The sequence below is a fragment of the Balearica regulorum genome, chromosome 2 (genome assembly GCF_011004875.1).
Source record: "Balearica regulorum gibbericeps isolate bBalReg1 chromosome 2, bBalReg1.pri, whole genome shotgun sequence".
NCBI lineage: Eukaryota > Metazoa > Chordata > Aves > Gruiformes > Gruidae > Balearica > Balearica regulorum.
In genome coordinates this window covers 164898917-164925353 of record NC_046185.1, presented here as the reverse complement: position 1 = coordinate 164925353, position 26437 = coordinate 164898917, and the positions used below count along the sequence as shown (strand labels likewise).

The 26437-nt window shown below is 44.2% G+C and overlaps 1 protein-coding gene across 7 annotated transcripts in view; it reads left to right on the top strand.

Moving 5' to 3' along the window:
• CCDC13 (coiled-coil domain containing 13) overlaps positions 1–23203 on the top strand; it is a 35798-nt gene extending 12595 nt beyond the window's left edge. For 3 of the 7 annotated variants that reach the window (XM_075746827.1, XM_075746828.1, XM_075746829.1), the window contains exons 5-16: positions 873–962; positions 1238–1354; positions 2582–2686; positions 4435–4599; positions 6099–6275; positions 7885–8091; positions 9107–9243; positions 11562–11645; positions 12467–12595; positions 15042–15196; positions 19171–19285; positions 19827–23203. In XM_075746827.1, coding sequence (XP_075602942.1) covers positions 873–962; positions 1238–1354; positions 2582–2686; positions 4435–4599; positions 6099–6275; positions 7885–8091; positions 9107–9243; positions 11562–11645; positions 12467–12595; positions 15042–15196; positions 19171–19285; positions 19827–20049 — 1704 coding nt within the window. In that variant the 3' untranslated portion in view covers positions 20050–23203. The remainder of the gene's footprint in view (positions 1–872; positions 963–1237; positions 1355–2581; positions 2687–4434; positions 4600–6098; positions 6276–7884; positions 8092–9106; positions 9244–11561; positions 11646–12466; positions 12596–15041; positions 15197–19170; positions 19286–19826) is intronic. The other 4 variants (XM_075746831.1, XM_075746832.1, XM_075746830.1 and 1 more) reach the window with 4 other exon arrangements.
• The last annotated feature ends 3234 nt before the right edge of the window (positions 23204–26437 follow it).

The following is a 26437-nucleotide window of genomic DNA, read 5'->3' as shown; positions in this document are numbered from 1 at the left end:
TTGATTTACTTGCAGAGAAGAGGTAACGTTAGAGCCAGCTCTGAGTTGCACTCTGTGTTACCCCAGCTATCACTTTCACGAAGAAGCTATTCCTTAGAGCCTCCTTTTAACGAGGCAAATGATCAGGATTTTCTGCCCACCTCAAAGAATGAAGTCTTAGCCCTTTAAAGCCACACTTCCTGGCCTTTCCAGCTCCAAATTCCCTTCATTGCCATCCATTAAGAAGTATTCGCAGCCTCGGCATAGGACATGATTCGAGGGGTATACATCTGCCTGCCTTTGCTGTGACAAGCAAGAGGAGACATATTCTTCATGAGTTGAGAAATGCTACCTTAAGAGCTGCCAGCTAAAGAAAGAGGGCTTTAACACCATTACTAAATCTCAGCTATAGGGCATTAGGTAGTCATTTTAAATTCCTCCGGTGAGTAGAACTATGTGCTTTTTATGAAATTACCTGTGATTTTCTTGGAAAGTGGGTTCCAAGCTCTGGCATGCAGAATCTAGAGACAACGTCCTGATCTGTACTGTACTGGATCTGCATTTATGTATATAAACACTTATTTTATGATCTTACGGTGATAAAATTCCCCAGATGTCTCCATACTTGATAACTGATCCCATCTCAGCAAGTCAGACACGTTTTCACTGAACTTATTCCACAGTAAAATAACACACTCTTCTTTGGGAAGCATTTCAGGAAAAAAAAAAGTGTGCTTTCCTATTGATTGTGTTTCAAAAAAACAAGGGAAAATGAAGTAATTTTTTTTCTAGAGTAAACAAACATCAATGTTATACTTTTTTGCTAATTAATATTCCATGGAGGTATGCTCCTCACTGCATTCATTCTATAATAACAATGCATTTTTTTCCAGCTACAGACAGCCATGGAAAAATTGCATTCTCTTGGTGGTGGCGATGCAGGAATCAAGCAATCAACTCTGAAGATGATAGAAGGAAACTTGGTATGAATTGTAATTGGAGAGAGGAAATCAGAAGCTGATACTTAGTTCTCTCCTATTGTCAGTCCTTTCCTTATGACAAGGATGTGTCTCTGTCACTAGTTTCGTGACCAAATTGCTCTGTTTGTACCTTCTCTATGACCCCCAAAATTAGGGAATGCATTTGCATGGGTCTGGGAAAAAAAGATTCTGTGATCCTGATGGATCTGTGGATTTTAATCACTTCAGTTTTTCCCCTGAGGATTCTGTTCTTACTGAGTATATTCTTCTCCTCAAAGGCTGAAAGTCCAGAGGTGAAAGCATTGCAAGAAAAATTAACCACAACCAACTTCAAAGTGATGGAATATCGTAACCAACTCCAGTCTGCAAAACAGGAACTGAAGATGACCCAGAAGGTACTGTTGCAGGATGCAGCCTGTGGCTGGGATCCTGTGCAAGAGTTATATTCTTATGAGATCAGAAGGAAGCTTCTTTTCTTTTGAGCTTTGATTAGTCTCCATGAAGTATTCCAGTGAACTGTAGGGAGCTGAGAAAAGACACAGGTGCAGTGGTTGCATTGGAAAGGTACGCGCATCAACGAACAGATTTCATGCTCTGCCACCACAGCTGGATGACTGTGTCCGCTATTTCTATTGCTGTGATGGGTACAGATTGTTTAAGGTTTGAAAGTCTCAGTTCAGCAAAATAGGTTTGTGATTGACTTGAAGCATATGTTCAGGCCCATTCCTTCTTTCCAGAACATTTAATTATGTATTTACTTTTAATGTAGGCTTCAGTCCCATGGAAGTCAATGGGATTAAAGACCACGCTTGAACTAAAGCACATGTTTAAACAGTTTGTTGGAGTGACATCCAGAGTAACCTTTTCCTCTTTGATTCATGATGGATTTTAATGTGTTACTATGTGCTCTGTTTCCTTTGGTTTCATTACTTTGTGTAAGAGACCTGCAATGCAGATCAGAGTAGAGAATATGGTCCTAAAAATAGAACTCTGCTGACCTTTTTATAAATAATTTAAATGCTCGTCGTACTAACTTTAGCTCTCGTTAATGTGGCTATGTTAGAATTGTGCAAGAGAGATTGGCTCAATTCCTGATTGCAAGGATGTGTATTAAGACAATATCTCTACTCTGTTCCTGTTCAGTTCTGGTGAAGTATTCATCCTATCACAAATAAATAGTATATTGAAAACTGTTAGTAATGCTTAGTAAACCTTGGTGATGAATTTGATATCCTCTTTTTTACAAACATACGCAGTTTGACACCCAGCTGTACAGGTAGATAGTATGATTTGACAGTCTCCAGAGGCAGGCAGGAAAACATACGTTCACATGGTTTAAAAAACAAAAAATAATACTCAAACTTATCAAAATACTGAATTACCCACCTCAACAAGTGAAACCCTTTATGTTAGCCAAACTCCTCCTAACCACCAACAATCTGTGTTGTAATAATGATCTGAAAGAGCGTACATCAGATGGGGTACCGGGTATCAGATAAAGGCCACTATGTATAGATACAGTGTTCTGTGTTTGCTGCTAGAGACAGCAGCTTTTCCTCCCCTCTCCCCAACACGTGTATTTCAGCCTCGCCTTATTGTTGATGTTAATCCTTTTTTCATAGCTTTTAGCAAATGAAGTTGGTGAAGATGTGAATATTCAAAGTCTCTTGACCAATTCTGGCAGCTGGCGTGGACGAGCCCAGCAAATTCTTGTTCTCCAAAACAAGGTGAGGGAAGACCCTGCACGGTGCCATGTAAGTTGGGTGTTGGGATGCTATTTCTACGTAGAGGTGTTACCTCAGTTTGAGTTAAAGATACCATTAGTTCTTCATTAAGTAATTCTTAACATCTATACCTGCTCATAAGGCATGTCCTAATACAAACAGTGTTTACTGCAAATACACGGCCAGTCTTCTCTGTTGAAGAAAGCAACTGTTAGAATTAAACACTTTATAGTAACTTTTGTAACAGTTTTTTTGAGGGGGTGTGTGTGAGTGCACACGCATGTGTGCGTGGTGGGAGAATGTTAAATTTTAAATGTGTGTTGATGTGTGCAAGGGTCTTTCAGACTTCCTGCAAACAATATTAATTAGTCTATTGCAAACATACAAGCTTCAGTATTTAAGCTGAGAATCTTTCGCATCTGTGTTGAAGGAGAGAGTTCAGTGACCTTGGAGAGCTATGGCAGCCTAGATAAAATCCCAGGATGTTTTGAAGATGCCTCTCTCCACTGAGTACGGAAGGAGCCCTGTCAGTGCCTGTGCTCTGTCTTAGGCACCTTTGTTCAGTGCTTAAAGTCAGATGGGAAGAATTGAGGCCAGATAAGATTTTCAAGTTGTTCCCGCAGGAACCTCAGTAAAATCTTTAACTCTTGAATCTTCTGAAGGGCACAGTCTAGCTGAAATGTCAGCTAGAGACAGGGAGGCAGTTTTGTCAGCATCTTAAAACTTCTCTCAGGTAATTTGATATATATTTTTCCTATTTTTCCACTGTTTAATTATATGCCAAAAACCTGTGATTTTTGCACTCTGATTGACTGAAATTGTTAACCTCTACTTTCCCTTGAGCAAATTATGTTTTTCTTCTGTTAGACCCCCTGCCTGGGATTCATCTGAAAACTGTACATACTATACTCTACTGTAATGTAGAAATTTCTTTTCTGAGCCAGTCTCCTCAGGCCCCTTCTGTAGTCAGCGGGGATCTTGTAAATACACTCACTGGATCAAAAGTGAGGTACGTGCATCTTAGCTTAGAAGATACCTCCAGCGCAGGGCAGAGGAACTGTGCTGCAGCAGTGCCGTTTTCCATCTAGTGACTGTAAAAGAAGTCTGTAGTGAATAGCTGAGATGCAGGGGCTGAGTTCACTTGCCCACACATAGGTGTCTAACGCCAGCTGAGATACCGTAGGGTGTCTCTTTGACCTCTGGTTATCTCTCTAGAGGAGTATGGATGTCTTGTAGATCCTGCGTTATATGCATCTCCAGTATCCCAGGGCATCTAAAGCAGCACTACGTACCTATGGTCAGGCTAGTGAGCTGTGCCTTAGATGTTTATGTTGTGGACTGAGATGCTTAAGTGTATATAGGTGAGTGTGTGTCTGCCCTTTTAGAGGAGATCTAAGGTATTATTCTGTTGCCCACACGTGTGTTTAGCAGCGTTCAAGATGCTTTGGAGTGTCTGCTGGCCTCCACATGTGGCTCCAATAAGGCACAGATCTCCCGTGTGTTCTGAGTCTCCTGTAGGTCTGGAGTCATATCTCGTCCCTGCACAGATGTCCTAGAGATCTGCATGTTTGTTAGCAGCTAACTAATGCATATTTGAAAGAACAGACACTGCTCTGTGTTAGTTAACCACAATAATGTCAAGAAGTAATATGATGCTACACTCTGAGCTGCCTTTGGTTATGTCCTCTTTGATGCTGGACCACTGTACTCCCAGTAAAGACTCTGGATGAGTTGTCATTATTGTCCCCTAGGTTCGAGAGCTGGAGAATCAGTTGCGTCAAAACAAGACCAGAACATCACTAAGTGAGATTGATGAGGAATTGCTGGCACTTACTGGTCCAAGGAAGTTGTCAGCCCAAGAGAAGAACTTACTGAAGATTCGCAGCTTGGAAAAAGAAAAGAAAGAAACCTTGGAGGTAAAAAACTGTGAGCTGAGAGAGTCCTGTTTGAGTATATATTGTGTAATAACTTGCCTTACCTTCAGGGTGTATGTCACACCCTACCAGGAGACAATTTCAGAAACCCACCTGATCTGCTGGAGGAAGTTCTGCCACACAGACTGAGCAAAAAGCTTCCATGCTTGTTTTCTGTATTGCACTCTTGCGTGGCCAGGCATACTTCTGCAACACAAGATTTGGTCTTCCCCTCTGCTGTATGATTCATGTGTCATTTGCATCCACTTGACCTGCAGTGTGGCTACCTGACAACTGTGATAGAAAGAGAGAGAGAGGCCCTGGGCTGCAGTGCTGGTACTGGTTTATACGGAACGCACATGCAGAAAGAAGCCCTGCTGCAGCTGCATCCAAGCTCTGTAGCACCCCTCTAACCCTGTGGCCAGATGTGCATTCCTCATGCAATATTAAATACAAGCTTTCCCCTCGCACCTCATATATCTGTGTGGCTATGGACGTCTACATTTGACCAGAATAAAGTTGAGAATTACACCAGGTGCCCTCTTAAGGGGCATTCTGAAAATGGGTGGTACCCTCCATCTATTACATGTAGTTGCTACAAAAATAAACAGACATCCAGTGTTCAGGGGTTGAGAGAGGCTATAGCTAGTGGCACATGTAGTAAACCTCGAGGTGGAAAGGACACGTAGGCCTGTGTCTGCAAGAAACATGGTACTGGGGGTCAGCTACACATATTCAGGTTAGCACAGCACCTCTCCCTGTGCTCCTTCCCTGTGTTCACTCCTGTAGAGGCCATCTGGCACCATCCCAGAGCTTGATTAGCTGCTGCTTTCCTCTCCACAATTTAACCGTGCAACAGAACGAGCAATGGGGCGATACACCCCTTTCACTCTTGGCCGTGGGAATGAAAAAGAAGATTTATAGCTACAGGCATGCAGCACAGGGAAGGCTTTCCTCAGAAACTGTAATCTGTGTGGTTCCGCTTCCGCCTTTGTGTTTCAGGCTCCATTCACAATAACTTCCCCTGTACTTGTCCCTTACTGCTTCACTGTTAGCGTGCTCCCTGGACAGTGTCATCTAGGTAACGGCATGGCGCAGGAGGCAGCGTATGCCAAGGACAGCTTGTAGATAGAGTGGCATCACCACCCTGTATCTGGAAGGAAGAGAGTTTCCCCATGGAGAATGATGAGGCAAATGAAAAAGCAGAAGCATACAGAATTGGATTTCAACACAAAATTATCATTTGCTTCCTGGCAAATACTGAATCAACCTAGTCCATTTGTGTTCCTGAACAGATGATAGACTTTTTTTGGTGCTGGCAAGTAGGCAATGAGTAGTAGCATTTATAATTTGTACTTACTTAGGGATGATACAGAATGCCACTTCCATTTTTTGGATTCTATCAATCCAAAAATGTGTGATTTCTTCAGCTCAGCAAAGAACCTGAGGGTTGGTGATAGGCTGTAACTGTCATTACCTATGATGTGTTTGCATCACTGCAGAAGCTCACTGGGGAACATGATGCTCTCCAAAAAAGTCATGAGGAAGTGAAAAAAAAGCTTGATGCATCAAAAGCCAGGAACAAAGTACTGTGCAGCGAAGTGAAAACCCTGAAGGGACAGATCATAACCTTGCTGGAGAAAGGAAAACACGACGATGAGCTCATAGACGCCTTACTGGTACAGTCTGACTATTACTGTTCGTCCCAGCCCCTGCAGACCAGCCCTCTTTCTATAAGTGATGAAACATGATGTCATTTAATGACATAGAGAACCTTAGGGTATACAGGGGCCTGATGAATCAAACCGTGACAGCCAGAGGTTTCCTAGTCAGCTAGAGCCCTTCATTTTGGATCAGATCATGGAAAGGCTGTAAGACAGCACCAGCCGTGACACAGTTGCAGTCAAGTGGCTCTAAGCTGCAAGTGTTGTAAGAAACATTTTGCAGAGGGTTTGAAATAGGATTGTCTAGTAGTAGAGGAAGAGCTTTATTCCTGACCCGTGAAGCTGTACTGTATTCTCCATTCTGCTTTCAGCTCCATTGCTACTTTTTTTTTTTTCTGAGAATTTCTGCAATCTTGCACTTTAATTTTTTGTGTTACACAGCCCAAAACACGCAAGCTGAACCATGAGTACTAAACCATGTGGACATTCACTTGCAGCAGCTTTGGCCCGTTCAAAACCAAGAGTATTAGCAGAGACTCAAGATGCAATTATGCTGAAATAAACGGCTGCTGTCATGGTCTTACAGGATCCCTTTGTCCTGCCATGGTTCTAAATAGTCTTCCCCAATCACAATACTAATGATGATGATGATGATAATAATAATATACTAGAAAATATGCCACTTCTTAGTAGGATTTTTCCTGATCCAGCTGCTTACAAGTTTCAAATCACTTACATTTCCTTGCTTCTGTATGTAGGTTTTAGCTAAGACATGCTCATGACTAAGCTCATTCACCTTTCTGCACACCAGGCAGCCGTGGGGAATATGGGCACTGACCATCAGAGCAGCCAAATTACAGTTGTCACTTTTGTGACTGTCTGAGCATTCTCACTACATTTATTACAGAAAGATGCGAGTTTCCCAGGGGAAGGAATGGTTAACGTGTTTTATCCTTTACATCAAAGCAGCACCTTGCTTGCAGTTTGTTGGCCTGACAAAGCAACCTTCTGAAAAGTATTAGATTTGTCAGTGTGAGAAAAACTCCAAAACTTGCTGGTAAAACAGCCTAGCCTCACGGCTCCCATCTCATACTACCCTCATCTTTTAATGTCACTATCACACACTCTGGTTGTGTTCTAATTTCACAAAAAGCATATTGAAATCTTTACTTTTCTCCAATTTAGGAAAAAGTCACCTTCTTTGTTGAAGGCCAGCCGTTCTTGCTTTCTTTTCTGCTACACTCTGGAGCAAAGCTGCCAGCAAACTGAACCTCTCAGTTGCTCAGGTCTTTTCTACTTGCACCATCGAGTCACTAAAGTCTTGATATGATCAGCAGGGGCCAGTGGAGACAGGCTGTCCTTACCCGGCCATGTGTGTCTGGGCATTGCAAGTAGATGTGCTGTGCAGTCCTTTCAATGGATAAATGCTGAGAACAAGACAAGGTGATCTCACGCTTAAAACATGACGAAACAAATTCTTGAAGTAGCGCTAATTACATCAGTGTGCTTACACCAAGGAATAGGTTTGGCAGGGCAGTGGCTTGCCCTAGCATCCCTAAGTCAGTATTTGTCTCGGTATTGTGTACAAAAGTGAATATCTCACTCATTGTGTCTATTTTATCAGAGCCAGCAGAAGCAAATGCAGGAGATCTTAAAGCACCTGAGCCAGCAGGACGAGAAGAACAAGGAGTCCCAGCAGATGCTAGGGCAGCACTTGAACAGCGAGGTTCAGAAACAAAACTGCCTGATAGAGCAGCTCAGACAGATGGTGGCTGAACGAGAAGCAAAGGTTAAAGAGCTGGAAGAAGAAATTGGGCAACTCACACTTCAGGTAGACAGTCCAAAGAAATTAGCTAGAGGAGCACACTTTGTAATAATTTTAGATCTGCTCTTCCACTTCCTTCTCCCTCATTATCTAAGATGGTTGCTAGCTTGAGACACTAATACCTGTCCTACTGACAGTCTCTCCTGATGGAATGATAAAGCAGGAATTCTCTCTTGTAACACTTAAGTTTCTTTCCTGTTTGTACATAACTTTTCTTTAAGCTGTTTAAGCAGTGGAAAACAAATATCAATCGCATCCACATGTGGCTCTATGACAGCACTGTCACATGACTGACAGCAAGGGTAAGTTATTCTCATCTCCCACTGTAAACCACTTCAGAAACTTCCTCAGATCTCCAAGCTATGGATCTGAGCCTGATGGGCCTCAGGTATATGGAAATTTCATTGTACAGATGAAAGAATTGGGAAGGCTGGCCCCTTATGGGCTAGTACGTTAAAAATGTTTTCAACTTCTATGGCCTAGCGTTGCAAACTGACAGAGGGAAGATGATACTATTGCCAGAGCACAGGCGTAGGAGTTGAGAGGCAGTCCACTAACCTGCCAAAGGCTTCTTGTGCGGTCTGGTGTCTTACAGTCAGGTTTTGTTAAGAGTATTTAGGCATCTAATTCCCATTGATAAAAAACCCTTGTAGGGCTATGGTGAGATTGCGAATCTGTCAGGTACCTCATAACAGGGGCTAGAGCACTGAACCCAAGATAAAACGTGGGTTAGGGACACAGACCAACTGTCCTGGCAGTGGTAGTGATGGTGCTGTGCTGTGGGTTCTCTAGCAACACTGTGCGCACCCTGTGATTTCATATGAAACTGCGATTTTACTGAATTTTGCTTTGTTTTCATCCTGCAATGGATAGAGCTAAAGAAAAGTTTCTGAGGAGGTCCTGTAAATCAAAATTTCTGGCATGCTTGTAGCAATTATCGTAAGCTGCTGATTAGGCATTGATGCAGCTATTTTCCTTTGAACTGTGTAATTGGTTTTATAACCTGCTCCACCATTAACAGAAGAAAGCTGCTCATCAAGGGGACAGTTCAGGAGATGCTGATACACCACCTTCTGAGCACTCAGAAGATGCAGGTTTTACTCTGCTTAAGCCTCTGGCATCAGACAGCAATCAGGTTGGAAGGATTGGATCTGCTCGGTAAGAAGACCCTAATGTCAATGTTTAAAATCGTTATGAGTTATTCAGAAGCATGGTTTTCCCAGACAATTGTATCAAACCACAAGTTCTATGTGCCAACAGCTGTGGCAGCCTGTTTACAGTATATGGGAATCTCTAATCGTATTATCTCTTGGACTTTTGTCCTGGAACAGAGAAAGATATACAGACTTGCAGACATTACTACATTTGGCATGATGGTAGTGCAGCTAATTCTTTCTCCAGCTCACATAATGTTTATGTGGTTAGCTTAAGTGCCTGTGATTCTTCCCTCTTATGAGAAACGGGGCTTCTAATGAGCAGACTTCTGAAAGCAGGGTAGCGAATTAATACATAACACCATTTTAGGTAAGCACTAAATCACTGGCGCATTATTTAAATCAATAGATGTGCTTTGAGTAGGATTTACTTGCAGAAATGTTGAAAACACACCGCATCATTTGTTCTTAACAAACACTCTTTTTAAAGCCTCACTGAGGACCATCTAAATTACACTAATATTAATACAGCAGTAAATCTGAGTTTTGCTTACACTGGTGTGACTCTGGGGCACTCTGGCTGTGTAAAGGGACCATAATACCAGAGCAAGTTATATCCTTCCCTGTTAAAATGCTGGTTTTGTTGCTAAAGAGTTCATGGTCTAATTGACAGCGAGGATTTGAGACTGGTCTTCTGAGGAAGGAGGAAATTTTTCATCAAGTTAAAGTTGCATCTGATTTCTTCTATGTAATTTTAACGCATGTACAACATTACTTTAGACACTGAGTTTGGCTTTAAAATTGTCAGATGCATCGCTGAGTCTAAGTAGAGCATTACTACAAAATTTAAGAAAAGTTCACAGGGTTTTCAAGTCAGAGTTAAACCATCCTTAACTTGAAAGTTTCAGCATCTCCATTGTTACACCCTTCTGACTGACTTTATTCTTCCACTTCTAACTCTGCAGAAGTTGTGCTCTCATGGAGCAAATCTATATTTTATCCACTTTTTTACTGCATATGTCTGCTGATGGTAAGTAGGAAGGCAAGCAGGAAAATGAGGTTGGGTAATGGCTTTGCAGAAGCCACTAAGTGCAATGCATAAATTATTGCTTGTATACGTGGCTAACATAGCTCTGTCATGAAAATAGCTGACGTGTCAGGTGGGCAATGAATGAGTCTGAAAACTGCAAGAGCTGTTAATAACTTGGTCAGCAGGGCTCACTCATTCCATTAACTTTAATGTGCTGATGAACTCTCTATTCCGTTTTACTTTAGTGAATCATCTTTTCCTATCAGGAAAGATGAAATGAAAAATGCTATAAATAGGAACTAAAGCCCCTTGGAGATGTCGAAGTAAAAATCTGCATTTTTAGACTGGGCCACTTCTGTCATTATCAACCTTAACTTGATTTTAGGATTAACCACTCCTAGGCTAGAAGGCAGCTCTGCCTGTTCCACAATATTAAGGCTTTATCCTCTGTTAGCTGCAGCCTAAAACAAGGAAACATGGGCTAGGTCTACAGGGACTTGCCTTTAGGCAGCTGAGCTCAAATTCAGAAAACAAACACACACTAGAATTTTACGTCCCAAGCACACATATCATTGTGCTTAAACCTCATCCATGGAATGATAGTCTAGTGTTATCAGTCGAATCCTTTTACAACGGTAAGCCTGACAGATCTTCCTGAGGGTCTCTTCAAAGTAGAAGGGTTCAGAAAACTATATAAACTGTATTTTTAAAAAGCATTAGAAATAAAAGCTGTGTACCTTGTTGCAGAACAGGAGTTCCATTGGTTATGAAAACATTCAACATGCAGACACCATCAGACAAACACAGTAACCTGCACTTGTCTCTCACCCTAGTTGGTGAAGGTGCAAGGTGAGAGTGCAAGGGTCCAAGGCAGTGCCGGCGAGGAAACAGCAGCAGCAGCGGCAGCTGCTTGTGTGGCTGCATGCTCAGCTCGAGCCAAGCAGGGTCGAGAGCTGTTCCTGCTCACGAGTTGTTGTGTGGCTGCTCTGTGACATGGAGCTCCACACTGCTGGTCTGGAATGCCAGCAAAATATCCCCAGAAGCACAGAGCCCAAACACTGAGCTGTAGTTTTTGTACATTGGAGACGCGAGGTGTTTTTACAGTGTGTTTTGAAGTCAGGGAGCAAACTGAGCTATTGTGTATGCAGAGCCTGTGTGATACCCACTTAGGAGGCTCTGGGAGTCTTTTCCCTACAAAGCAGCAATAAACACAGACATTGGAAAATGACCGGAGTTCTTGGCGGACTTCCCTCCATAGAGCTCAGTGCCTAACAAAGCTTTCTTCCTCTCAGCACAGTGTCCAAGCTGGGCCATACGCTTGTAGAGTCGGCAGCTACTGAGCCTTCTCTTCTCAGTAATAACATCCCACCTGGAAGGTACGTATATAAACTTCATCATGAACAAGGGAGGTTTCCTGCCCCTCTCCGCAAGCTGCTGGCAAGCCTTATCCTTGTCTGCCTTGTTTCTGTAATGAACAGTTTCTTTCGCCATCCTTTCTACCTAATAACTGCCAAAGAGCTCTGACACAGGCTCTAGTGTCTTCTTACTATCTTAATTTTTTAATTGATTGCTAGTTTTATGCCACATAAATCCCATTTTTCGATTTTCACCCCAATCACCCAGATTTCACCTCCGTTTTGCTCTAAAGCGGATATTCCTGAATACTCCTGTGCAGAGACGTCAGAGAAGTAACGAAGTACATAATAATGGGATACATGGGAAAGCTGTCCCTTCCTTTCATCACATATTAGGCACAAGAACGACCGTTGTACTAGTGCTGCCTGAAGCCTTTCAGTGGGAGAAAATCAATAGCATGCCATTTAATAGCTTAGCGTAGCACTTCGGAGAATCCACATATAGGCTTCTTTTACTTTGGCAGTAGCAACGGGAGGACAGTCAGTGATAACGAATTGATCAGAGGTGGAAGTTTGTTTTGAGGAGTGATGGGAAGGGAGAGCATCCTTGTAAAGGAAAAGACCTTTCTAATGAAACTCACGGTGTCTTTAGTTCCAAATATTTCTGTTCCATTTATTGCAGTATAGAGATTGATGCTGGGGGGAGGTAGTGAGCCTGGCTCTGCATTCCAGATTAGTCTTCAGACAAGTGTATTTTGATATGTTTTTCAAATCCTGTCTTTGTTTCATTTCTTTCATTTGTGAAATGGGAAACAGACTCTCTATGCTTCTGCTGCTTTTAGGCTTGCTGGCACTGACAGCCCGGATTTGAAAGTGCTGCAGACACAGATCACAGAGCACAAGGCTCTCTGCCAGGCTGCTGAAGTGGAGAGAGACAGGCTCCTGGAACTGGTCACTGTGCTGCAGAAAAGGTAGTGGTTGATTTTGCCAGTATCCTTTGTGGGATGCTGCGATTAAGGAGCACTTGAGACGTGTGAGAGTCTATAGCATGCAGTACAGTACGCCATACGCTGCCAGTGTGATCCTTTCCTTAAATAGGGGCTTTTAAATTTTTTTCTGCTCAATTTCCCTGCCTAGTTGGTGATTCATTTTTTATTATTATTATTCTTTTAGAACAAAGGCCAGAAAAAATGGAGTCATCTTCAAGCTTGCTGCACCTAGATAAAACTAGAATTAGTGTATTTATATGTGTATGGTGTTATTTAGGCAGCAACATTATTCATCAGTAGTAAATACTGTAATTACAGTTATAATCTGACTTCTGTTCCAAAAGCTTTTCACATTCTTTTAAGCGTCACTGTATCCTCTTCTGAATGAATTTCTTCTGGTTTAACTAAAGCATAGTGGTGATTTTTTTTTTTCTACTATTCAATTCTATTTGAGATAATGTTAAAAGCTAACTATGTTTTCGGAGGGCAGGGAAAGCAAAGTCTTTTCTCTTTGGACACCTTTCAGCTACTGCTCTTTTTCCCGGTTAGAAAATGGGTATTTTTTGATTCCCAAATCTGTATTCCAGCTTGTAGGAAGATATACTTTTGTCTGTGTGCTTTTGAATACAATAGGTGCTATTTGCTTGCTTGCTTTATTTTACAATAGCTATCATTTCTCACTTGTCTAACTTTTGTCCCGTAATCACAGTCAGAAGAATACATTTATTTTTTTTTAACTGCGGTAAAGGTGCTTTTAAGGGCTAAATCCTGGAAATACACACTGGGAGAATCTTATTCATGTTTTCAAGCCCAGTGACTTTACTAGAGCTCTGCAATTAGATAAGGATGGAGGTGTGAGTGATAGCTGAAATGGGGCCATCGCAAATACGGCATAGTGAAGAACACGGAGTCAACGAAATGCACAGTTGTAAAATGTACCGTAGTCTGATGATTCAGCAGCTGCACATTTACCACACATTTATCAAGAGCTCCTGCAGGTAAAGTAAATTTTGTGAGATTGTGTGCGATAACTCTTGGAAGACCTCAGGATAATATAGCATCCAGTCGTATTTCAACATGAATATATGTAAAAAAAATCAGACGTTCCTCCTCTTCTCTTGCCCCGTCAGAGTGTGGGTCAGCAAAGCTCAAGTGACACATTTAATGTTTAAGAGAAGAGCACTGGGAATGGTTACATGAGTGGGATTTTTCTACAGCGGCTGCCAGAATTTAGGGCTGTGTTTCACAGTGACTCACTGCAGAGAATATACTATCAGAAGAAACTCCGTTGTAAATGGTTTGTAGGATTGGGCCCTGCTGGGGGAAGGGGAAGAGCTAGAGGCACAGTTTAGTTTTAAGGTATTCATATTGGCAGAAGTTTTAATAAAAGCTGACTAGTCTTGTCATTTTAACTCCACTGTTTGTCTAACATGGATGCTAGTGGAACACCTGGTCAAATTAAAGTTTAGTGAATTCAGAACCACTGAGAGAAATGTAATTTCTCATAGCATGTCACCAGCCTGGTAATTCACTGCCACAGGAGGTCAGAGTCTTGCCTGTAGCTAGATTTTTAAGATAGTGATATAATTTTATTATATTGTAATATTTTTTTAGTTTTGCCAGCTAGGAGGGAAATAAGACTAATCAAGTCTTTTGATTCAGGGATTAATCAGCTATTACCCGTGGGGTCAAGAAAGAAATTATTTTATTCTGCACTATACAATACAGTGAATCAATTCTGTTTTCTCTCTAGCTTTAAACTCCTTTAAATCATTTGCTATCAGGCGTTGCCCCACACGAGATGCCCCACTGACTGCATCTGTGGACACACATCACATTTTTGTAGTTCATTTTCTCTACGACGTTGTGCAGGGTGAATAGCGAGGTCCTTTGCTCTTCCATTCTCTACTGCAGAGTGAACCATCACTTTCTTTTCCACTCACTGTCTAATGGCCAAGTTTATTAAAAGCAACATCAAGTTTCTTTTCTTACTTGCAGATAACTGACGCAAAACAGCTAAATGCTAGACAGCGTTTTTATAAACTATTTTCCTTCCAAATTTTCCCAGTGTGTTTAAAAAAATGCATTTTATTATTCTTGTAATAAAAGATCTCTCTTCAGCAATCTGCAGCTTGCCTGCCCATCTGAGTGGTAAATTCACACAAGTAGCCAGTGTTAAGGGATCTAGGCAACCTCCATTAATGAACCCATTATTTCCAACTGTACTCATTAGTTAATTTTGGTTTGCAAATTTGGAGGATGTCATCTGGAACAATTGCACTGAGATTTCTGCCTTTGGATGCATGGAAAATTCTCCTTTTCCCTCTGTTGGGAGCTATGCAGCATGAAGCAGGATTCAGTATCAAGACTGACTGATGCTTAATAGTCATGACATAAATAAGCTGAACTAGCTTTTTTTGCCTATCAGAGTGGAGGAAGGCAGCAATAAAGTCTTGGAAGCTGAGAAGAGGCTTCAGGAAGAGCGGCGACGATGTGTCATTTTGGAACAGCAGCTTGAAAAACTGCAAATGGATCCAGGGAGGAACACAAGTGCACAGAAACCTCCTCTGAGGAGCAAAACAGGTGAGGTGGAGCACTTCTCTACAACTACGTCCCTCGTAATAGACAGCAACGACATTTGGACTCCTATCTATCAAACCTACACAAATGCTTGACCTTACGCACGACGATTTGGATCTACTCAGACCAGTGGACTGATACAGAAGGTGAAAATCTGGCCCTCCTTAGTTCAAGAGGATTTTGCCACAGTTTTAAGTGAGACCAGGACTTTTCCAATATGTTGTTTTTGTGGGATGGCGGTCCATAGAAAAAACTTGACACTGCTCTGTGTTGCCACCATGCCTACTGCTGTGTTCCCTTTGCACTTCTGCCTGAGAGATTCATCTGAAGGTTAAGAGCAGAATTAAAGGACGCATCCCAATTTAAGGCCTGTCAGTGTCTATGAAAAACTATTGCTGGTGATGAAGTAATTAGATCTGGTGTAATTTATTATCCCATGAACATGATAATCTCCTGCTATAAATATGAAAGCCTCACTAGCGTAGTTAAAGGAGAAGAATTCATGGTGGATGTTAAATTTTTATTTCCTTGATCAGATCCTTTTATTGCTTAAGGACTCTGATTCTGTAAAGTGTCTAAACCAATAAAATGGCACATATTCTTAAGGAAACTTTTCCAGTGGTTTCCCTTTTAATATGTATTTTCATAAAGTAAAAAGACTTTAAATGCCAGGATATGAACAGTAGGAATAGGAATTTCAATTTGGCAAATACTAGGATGCTGTCAGGCTGAGTTACAGTGATTAGAGAGGTCACAAGCCTCATCAGAGACCTTGTACAAGCTCTTGGCCTGCCCCACGCTGAAATACAGGATCTTGGGCTGTAGGGGGACTGCCCTGCAGCTCAGCAGATGCGTGGCATGGCTTTCCATCATGACTCCATCCAGCACTACCTCATCACCTTAGAGCTGACCTGTACTGAGCACTATGACCTGTATAAGCAGTCACCTCCTTTTCCACTTACACTGGTGTCTTGTTTCTCCTTGGGTGTGGGTCAGGCTGAGGTAAGAAACGCTACTGTAACTGCATTGCATTTCTTTGCATCTCTCATCATAGTGCTCTTGGGTTTATGCATGTTTGACAATAAGTTCTCTCTGGAGCAGGACCGTGATGCGAGAAATCGCATGTTGTTGTTCACTTGATCTTGATTCATACAGGAGAGCTAGGGTCTCCAGTGAAACATTTACATGGTGTTCAGGACCTCTGCCCTTCACCCGTCCAGCGTACAGAGAGCATTAGGTACAAGGAAGTAGGATTCAGAGAAGCCTTTATCCTGGATGGGTACTGAATGATTGCTTCAAACCTACTCCTGTCTGTAAAATATGGATCCGTTCCTTAGAGCAGAACTGTTGTGTCAGAAAGGGCTCCGGCCAACACTAACTCATTCTCATGTGGTTTTCTGCGAGCACTGGTTTTTAGAGCTGTCTTACCTCTACTAACTGAGAGCCTGACAGCAGAAAAAGTAATGCAGAAAAACTTAGATCCTCACAGAAACCTAGTACTTAGAAACAAAGCGCTGCAGCCTTTGGCCTTTAGGATGTAGGATATTCAGCTCGATAAGAGAGCAGTGCTGGACCTCACAGAAGTGGTATCCTGGGATGCCCTTTGTGATTCCGAGGAGGATTTGGAGGTGGGAGGCTTTGGAGCCCTCATGTGGTTCTTCAGATGCCCAGAAGAAGAAATCAGGGGGTGTGTAGGAACAGGTGGTAGCCAGGTGAGAGTTGTGGGAATACAGCTCTCAGTGTTACACTTTTTACTGACTCCGTGCCTTAAATAGTATGGGAACATTTTGGTGCTGTCCTCTAGAGGAGAATTTAACTGAATTTTTAAGTGCTCAGACTTTTATACAACCTGGTAGTGTCAAGTGTTGATGCATTGCTCTGTTATCATACATGTGCTCCACTTAGATTTCCTTTGCAACCTCAGAGAGATACAGTGATAAACTCTCCAGGTCCTGAGCCTTTTTGGTCAAGTTGTTGTGCTGTAGTGACAATTTGGTTAGTCACCTCCGGGACATTGGCATTTCATCACAGGAGGAAGCACGCTGTTCTTACCAGTGTGACAGGTTCCTTCTTACTAAATATTTAGTTCATTAGTCTTGTCTGCTTAAGGACTAAAAGGAAATGTAGAAAAGGATTGGCAGTAAGACTAATAAGAAGAAATCCTCTCTAGGTCCATAAGATGAGTAGGTAACAATCTGTTTCACCACCCTTCTTTGAACAGAGCTCAGCCGCTTGTGATGTGCCAAAACTCTCTGGAGTTTGTACAAGAAACAGGTCTACAAGCCTGTAATATACCTCTTCAGCAGAGCATATAGGTTATCTAAATGCTTTCATGCCAGATAGTTGAGGAAATAAGAAGGAATGAAAAGCTTGAATATAAAACAGACTAGAGAACCTGCTAATTAACATAATATTTTCTTTTCTTTCTGAAAGTGCAAAATTTGAGAGAGCTGATCTAATTGCTAATCTAATGTTTCTAATCTCTCCAATTCAAGGGAAGTAGATAATGATGCTGTGCAGCTAGAAACAACCCAGTTATGTTTTAAAATTATTCATGCTTTTGGGTTTTTTTCTGTCATATCCAAATTTCTAATTAGCAAAGAATAATCCCAGAGGAGAACAGGTAAGTAACAGCAGGTTCTCCTCAGTCCTGTAAGACACAACCTCAAGATCAAAAGCATTTCTTGGTTACAGAACATAGCCTTTTCTTCTCATATGTTTTTGTCTGACCAATACTCTCTGACCAGGTTCTTTTAGATATTCCAGATAAGGAGGATTTAGTGTTTTAATACCAAATTTACTTATTTGAAGATATTTGATGTTATGTGGGATTTTAATTTAGAGAGGTGATACAGCAATGTACTGAAATCACAGGAGAAGCACAATACAGCAATGGCAACGTACACTTGAATCACAACACAAGTGTTACTCCCATGACCGGCCTAGATGCTCACTGTCATGACGCTGGGTGTCCCCACTTGCTGGGAAGGAGTATGTGGGTTGAAGCCAGCTCAAGCCTGTTGTTTTCTTCAAAGTTCATTTTGCTGTTTTTTTGATTTTTATACTCTGTGTTGGGCATATACACTTTCCTCACATTGGTCTGGCTGGCTCAGGGTCAGTAGTACTTTCTCTTGATTACTTTAGAGAAGGCCATTGACGTTTACCTAACTGATTCAGCCGTTTATCTACAGCAAAGACCCTCTCCAGTCTCCTTGGTGTTGGGTTAAGTTCAGCATCCTCTACAATAGCTGTGGCCACTTCCTATGTTCCTTTCTGAGCTTCCTGAGCACATCATCCCTGCCTGTTCTGTTCTGAGCCTTCTTCTATTGTAGGGATTCACTGGTCGGTCACAGGGTTTCGCTTCTCCAGTCCCAGTAGTAGATTTGAATTATATTTTCTCAACAACCCTGAAAATTTTTTTGTGTCCCTTTGAAATGAGAGGAGCAATGCTGCATGTTTTGCGTAGGCCTTTATTTAGGAAAGCATTCCTGATTTGGAACCTGAGTTTGAAGTACGCATTGAAGTGCTTTACTGCATTAACCTCTGTTGTGTTTATGGTGAGGATCAAAGTGCTTTACAAAAGCTGTTTCAGCGTGTGTCACACACAACTTTATCACAGGCATTTAGGAAGCAACAGTTGTTGCAAAGATCAAAATAATCCTTTCCTGCTGTTTCTATCAGCTATTCTTTTGGCCACTTAAATATTTTGGATGATTTTTTTTTTTCTTCTTTAAATAGGTAGGCACACATATTACTGCATGTAGCCCTGAAATGCAAACTCATCATGTTTTCATTTTGCTGAAACGACATTAAACTGAAAGTCTGTCCTATATATTTACAGTATCTTCATGGATATACATAGAACTTAACAGATTCCTCAGTATTTATTCACTGTTCCCTGAGATTTACTCAGTGTGCTACCAAGTAAAACTGGTTACTTGTTTTACTAAAACTCCATTTTGTAATTAAATCTGCAGGTCAGTCTGCAAGTCATTCAAGACTCACCTTGAATGTGAGTGACAGGAAGGAGCTCTCTGCAGCCCAGCTCTCCAAGTTGCCTCTAGAATCGCAGATAGAGGAGCTGAGCACAAGGTATGGTTTCCTTTCCTCCTTGCTGCGTTAACCTGCAGTAGCTAAAATTCATTGCTGTCCTCTCAGCAGTGATAGTACCTGCACCTGCTCCTCTGAAAATAAAACTCAGCAAACTCCGTAGAAATCACAGATCCTCTAGTTGGAACTTGTCTATGTCATTCTTATACAAATATTTTAATAATTGTACATATACCCAGAAATGTTAAGGTAATGCAAATGTTAAGCAACACAAAACATCTGCAAGGAAGACACCTTTTTCTTTTTTTTTTTTCCTTCCTTATGCGTTGATTGCAAGCTTATTAGTGAAAATAAAATTACAGTCTGTAACAAAACAGATCTAAAAAGTATCTTGGTCATCTAATACTCTTTTCTATCTCAAAGAGAGAAGGAACAAGTGTTAAGTCTGCTCTTTCTCACGCCTGTCATAAAATTACCAGAGAGCATGTGTTTCACTGTTTTCTTCCTCAGAGCTGAAGCAGTGTTTTAGTTTGCTTTGAAGCTCCACAGCTCAGATGACGGTTTTCCTTTTGTTTCCTCATAGCCTTATGATCCAGCTGGATGAGAATGAAGCTCTGAAGGCCGCTTTGGAGACTACTGTGAGAAAGAAAGAAGAAGACTTTAAACTGTATCAAGACACAATGGACCAAGTGAAGGAGATCTTTTTACAGGCCATTCAGCAGCAGAAAGAAGAGCTAAGCAAGATACTCAGAGTCCTTTGGTCTGCAAAGCAGGGAGAGAGCCCTGGCATCGTGCCCATGAATTGAAATGCAGTGGCAGTGTAGTTTTGCAGCCTTGGATCATGTCATTTCTTTAGCATTTGCAGAACAGGATGAGATATGGAGAAGAAATACAAAAAAGAGTGAAGGTTTTGCATGTCAGCAAATTCTGTCTGTAAGAGTTAGCAAGCAGCTGGCTCTCAGACCGCACATGCCATAAGTTGGTGCAGTTTAGGAAGGTGCAATTCTGCAGTGTGATTTTGGGCAAAACCTCCCTAATTTCAACAGATTTTTTCCTTGAGAGGTCTCGATATTCAATATGCTGCTGCCTTTATCAGCTCATGAAGGAATTTGCTGTTCAAAAGTTATGCCAGCACCCTTCCAAAGTCATGCCAGGAACAAAACGGGTTCTGTTTTTATCAGCACGCTGATACCTGCCTGTCTCTTTAGTACTTAAGTGCTGAGGGAGTGGATTAGCCTGGCCTGTGAATATCTGCAAGTGAATTTAGGGGGGGCTCCACTCACCATTCCATCCCCTGTCTTTGCCTGAACATATTGGCAGCAGAGTTTTCTGAAACTCAGTGGAGTTTCCACTGAAAAGGTAGACTGTGCAGATTACCCCTGCAATCAGTCAGACCTACCTTAAATCCAGCTCATTCCATACAAAACTTGCCATCCAGGTTACAAATTCCCTATTTCTGGTTTTCTGCATTTATCCATCAGGCAGATCTTGTTCTTGCTAGAAAGAAATGCTAGCAAAACGCAGGACCTCTCTGCAGTAGTTGTGGGACTTTTGGAGATGCTGCAAACCATTGCATCTCTGTCCTTTCTCTTGCAGCATGGCGAGAACACCAAGCGCAAGCTAATAAGGCATTAACATGCAGCCTGCCTGCAGAGAGTTAGCCTTGGGGATTACAAGCAAATGGAGAGCTAGTCATTTTTGTATAGTGCTGCTTTGTTTCTTGGTTGAAAGTCTTGAAAGCTCTTATTTTTCTGCTTTGCTTTGTCAGTCTCTTTTTGTGAGGGTGAAGTCGGTCAGACTTTAACCTCAGCCACCACCAGCGCAGAGTGGATTTGTGGACAGGCAAACCGCCGCTCGCTTCCCCAGCATGGGGACTGTGTCCTCAGTCCACTTGTGCTGAGCTAAGGCAGAGTGAAAAAGAGCAGAGCAGGAGTTACTCGAGATGTGGTGAGGGTGGTGGTGTCCCTGTCTTTTTCCTGCTTAGTTTCAGAGATGTCTCCTTTCAAACAGTTCATGGAGTTCCTGATGGAGGAGGTCACGGAGCTGAGGATAAGCTCCGCACCTGAGAGTTAACCCTCCCTGTGCTAACGAGTCCTGCTCCGCTTCCCCAGCGCTGGCCTGCAGCTCTACAAAGCCATCGGGGGTGTCTCTCACAAAAAGCGGGACCAAAATGGTTCATTGCCAAATTCCTCCTGCTCACCCCGTCGGTAGCGTCAGAGGAAAAGGCATCTTGCAACGCACAATCCTCTCCTCCCGACAATTTGAGGGATCATAAATCCTGGATCCAGACACAGACACAGCCTCATCCAAGTTTTATTTGTTTCTGTTCAGCTCCATCCTGCTGATGTTGCAGCATGGAGTAGAGTGAGCAGACCAAAGAGAAGGAATCAGCCCATCTCTGGTATTTTAAGGACCTGTAGCAGTGAGCAGATCCCTTTGAAAAGCTGCCTGAGCTGTGGCAGAGGTGTGGAGATTTTGCTATGCGGTGGTTGCTAAATGCAGACTGGTAGCTTGCAGCTGGAGATTCTGATTTCGCTTACACAGAAGCTTGAATCAATAGTATTTTCACCTAAGTACAGGAGAGGCAATCTGCTGTCCTTTCGAAGACATGGTCAGCATTTGTCCCCGGTCCCGTGACGAAGCGATGAAGATCATACTGCTCTCCAGCAAAGTTCTTCCTGGGGCGGCTGTGAATCAACCCATGAAATGCAGATAAGAAACTGGGAGCGCTGTATATCACAGAACACATTTGGCTCGCTAGCACATGGTGCAAACCTCTTCTCAAGTGCTGCAACACCCGTTTCTTTAAACATATGCTTGTTTGGGGTCGCACAGAAGCATTTTCTCTTTTTTTTCTGCACGCACACAGAGCACCACCTGACACCTTGACAAAGAAGGAACTAAGACACTGTAAAATAGTTTATTTAGAGAGCCTGTACCTGTAAGTAACTGTTTCTCATGGAAATGTGCATTGTCTCCCATCACAGAGGAGTGGAGGGGGGGGTCTGAAGGCAGGCCAAATTGTCCAGATCATCTCAGTTTTCACCTTAGTTCTGAAATAAATTCCCTCTGCACTTCCACAGAGTGACCTGCCTTCAATTTCTGACTCTTGTAGCAACTGATTCCCAGTTTTCAAGGCATGACAGCAATTTTCTTGCAGTGGATGTTGGGGGGCCCCGTCAGATGTTGGAAGCAGCGGCCCTGGTTCAGCTGGCTGCAGCAGCCCCGTGTCCCCCAGCCCATCACTCAGAGAATAAAAACTGAAAATATTTTTCTCACTGCCTGCAAAAACCCGTATCACTGGGCCTCAGCCAGAGAATCTCCAGCATGCTTGAGGAGCTACAACATTTCTTTTAGGGATGTAGCTGGGCTTGATCTGAAACCTCCACAACCCCCTGCTTTCCTTGGAAGTTTGTCCTCCTGGATAGTTACCAGTCCATTAAAATCCCATGCTTCGATTCTCATTTTAATTTCTCTGGTTTCAGTTTGCAGCCAGTCATCGTTACGCCTTTCTTCGCTAGATAAAAGTGGTGTGAGTACCCAGCACTACCTCGCTGGGACAGCCTTCATCCCGTATAAAGTCATGTCACAGGCCGCTTTTTGATAAGCTCTGAGTATTTTCGGTCCCTCAACGTAGCTAATGGTGGTGACAAGCTGGTGGCAACGACGCTCGGCACCGCTGCGCAGGCTGGTGGATACAGTTAAGCTGCAAAGATCAGCGTAAGGTTAATTTTGCTGCAAGTATTTGAGGGTGTGGGCACTCCTCGTTAGGATTTGGCCAGGTGTTAGGCAATTTATGCTCAGGATATGAGTCCTCCAAACACTTGGGCTGAGCCAAAGGTTGCCTCCTACCCTGGAGCTGGGCAGAGCACTTCCTCAGAGCAGCTATAAAGCACCTGACAGATGCATCCAATTTTAAAAGTACAACTGAACTGCCGGGAATAAATGCCCTTTGATGAATCGCCACCGTTTTCCTTTCAGCCCTGTTGCGAGACGTCCTCCGAAGAGCGGGCATCGCAAGAGTGCAGCTTTCCAAGCTGGCTGTAATGTGAATTAAGTTGCATTAGCGCAGTTAAATATAGACGATATCGACAGAGGTGAGCTCTGCCTGCCCTGGGCTCCGCTCGGCCGAGTGGTGAAGGATCAGCCAGCAGGTCAAAGCCGATGCCACTGCAACGGCTCCAGTTTAGAGCCATCGACTGGGGCTGTGGGTGGCTCGTGCCCTCCCCAAGACTCCAGAAAGGACGGAGGTGCGAGGAGGAGACAGAATTTGGTCCTTCATTCGGGTGAAGAAAGCTGGTGGCAAAGGGAAGCTCAGTTGGAAACTGCTTTGCCAACCCCTGCGGCGGTCGCGGCCGGCAGCTGCTACTGCCCTGCAAGGCACAGGGCCCTCGCCCCGTGCGTGACAAAAGGAATGAGGTTTGGCTTTAAATGGAAAAACGCTTTAGCAGAGCCCTTGTGCTCTAAATTAAGCCATGACTGAGCCAAGAGGGGTATTGGGTTTCTCCCCTCATCCTCACCCCTCCGAGCCCAGCTCTGAGCCGGCCGGTCCCGCGGGACAGGGTGGCCTCGCTCAACAAATGCCACTTCAATCCCCACGCGTCTCCGCTTACAGCTCCGAAACCCATCTGCAGGCAGGGGGTGAAGTCCTGGGCTTTAGAGCAGCTCGTTTGTCAGCAAGGATAGTTGTCTGCGGGGCGCAGCGAGAGGAGGGGGGTCATCCCACCGTGTCATTGACCTAATCGGGGCATTTTCTCAGGTACGGGAGGGGATTGCGAGGAGGTGAAGGCACTGGGCTTTGACCTGACGCTGGGTTGTACCTTCTTCAGAGGCCTTCCCCAGGGCAGCAGGAGGTCCTGGGACCTTTGATGGGTTGGTGTGCGCCATGGGGGACACACAGAGCCATTCTGGGGGTGGTGAGAGGGATCAATGGATGGATGGGGCACACGTCCCCCTCTCCTGAGCCGTCCTGCAGGGAGGTGCCCGCCGAAGTCCTGGTGGGGTTGGCGTGTTCCCAGTGACACGTTTGCATGGGGAACCCGATGGGGCAGCATAAAACAACCCATGTGGGTTATTGTAACCCTTCACCCCACAAAGAGCTGCTCCAGCAGCAGGGAGACAGCAGCAAGCAGCCAGGAGAAGACTCCTTCCTTTGGTGTCCCCATCAAGCATCTCTATTTCATGCTGCGCCTCGCTGGGACGGAGCCGAGGGCCTTTCATTGAACCCCACCACCTTTCACACTCACTTTCTCGGATGCTAAAGAGGGCACCAGCCTCAGCTCATGTGCCACGACTTCCAGCTAGATGTTTGAAAAAAACATCATTAAAATCAGCTCGAAGCCATAAACAGCTCTTCATCATAAAGCAGCAGCACCGGGGCAATAAAACACAGAGGCGTCCCCTGTGCCGAGGAAGGCACGCTGGTCACATCAAAAATAAATCTTACTATATTAGAAATTGAGAGCGAGGGGTTTTTTTCTAATTTTTTTTATAATATCTATAAATTAAAGGTAAATTATTTTTATCACCACAGGTCCCAGACCCTCATGAAAAGTCGCTGCCCAACCCTCCACCTACGTTGCACTTTCAATCCAGCAAGATCACAAATTACTCAGAATTTAAAAAAAATAAAGAAAATAAAAATCTGTCATCAGCCCGAAAGTCTCCAGATGCCAATGCCCAGGGAGAGCAGCATGACGGGGCCGTGAGCCTCCTGCCCTTCGGGACCCGCTCCCCGGAGCTCCCCCGCATCCCTCACATCCCCGAAAGCGAGACCCCCATTTCTGGCCCCGTGCCCACGCAATGGGGCCCGTTGTGCCACCAATGCAGCAGATGCTCGGAGAGAAGGATTTGGGGCTGGTTTTGATTTCTGCATGGGGGAGTGAGTGGGTTTGGGAGCCAGGGAGGGTGACGGGGACCCGTCGGTCCCCTGGTGACCCTTTGCTCGTTGCCTTCCTATAGCGCAGAGCCGATGTCCGTCTGCACACGCTGGCGGGGGGGATGGACATGATTTTCCCTCCTGCTGAGGTTCCTTGACGTATGGCCGTGGCTGGCCATACACCCCAGCCCTCCACAGGCGCGTGGAGCACGATGAATCCCGTTGCTGTGCTTATCAGCACCGATCTCTTAATTACTTTGCCTCTAAGCACCCAGTCAATTATGCCAAGGTCTGAAGAGCTGAAGTCCCCCGGCAGGGACCGAGCTGGGGCAGCAGGATGAAGGCTCCCGGGCGTCCGAGGGGCAGGCAACCGAATCCTGCCCCGGCTGCTGCAAATTAAAGTGGCTCATTAGGTGCTTAAAGTGTTGGCGATAACAGCCATCACCAAGGTTCTCTATGGAGAGCCTCCCTCCATGCATATCAAGTTAAAATTGCTGCTAAAAAGCATTTTTGTTTGTGGCCAGTGCAACAGCAAAGCTGGGCTGACCCAAGGGGTGCCCCATCCTGGAGATCCTCCCTCCTGAGCCCAGAACGTGATTCCCTCGCCCCAAAGCAGACAGCCCACGGAGGTATTTATCAAATCTGGGGTCATCAGCCTTGTTTCTCTCCTTGAGCCTAAAGGCAGCCCGGGAGGGGATGTCAGCCCCAGCGTGAGCTCTCCCCAAATCTCATAGGGGTTTGGTAGAAAGAGCTTGGCGCAGGACACGGAGACGGGCCCGACGCTTCGTGGACTTGTTCTTGGCTGACTTGTATTTGCACACCCCGAAATAACAGAGGCCAAAACCCAACCCAGCCCCTTGCAATCCTGTTTGGTCGCAGATGCCGAAAGCGGGGAAGGAGCCCCCGAAGATGGTTTGTAGAGATGTTGTAACCCTCGAGCCCTGTGCTGATTTAAACACTGCCTGAGCCGGGAAGGAATCGCACCTTTTGGCTCCGTGCCTCAGTTTCCCCATCCCCATGCAGTCATAGCTGCCTCCCCTCCTGCACAAGATGATGGAGGCTACTCCCTCCCTTGCCGGGCTCAAAGAGGGGCACCGAAACACCCCTGGGAGGGAACCGGTCCTTGCGTGGGGGCTGCCGTGCCCCGGGGCTCCCGTGGCCGCGTTCCCTGGCCCGGGGACAGCTTTGGCAGCCAGCACAGGTCCTCTCCAGCAGCTGCCGTGACAGACAGCTCCTGAACCAGCCCCCCTCTGCAGTGCTGCTCTAAAATAAAAATACCTCCCGCCTGCTCCACTCCACTCCCGGCCAAACTTCCT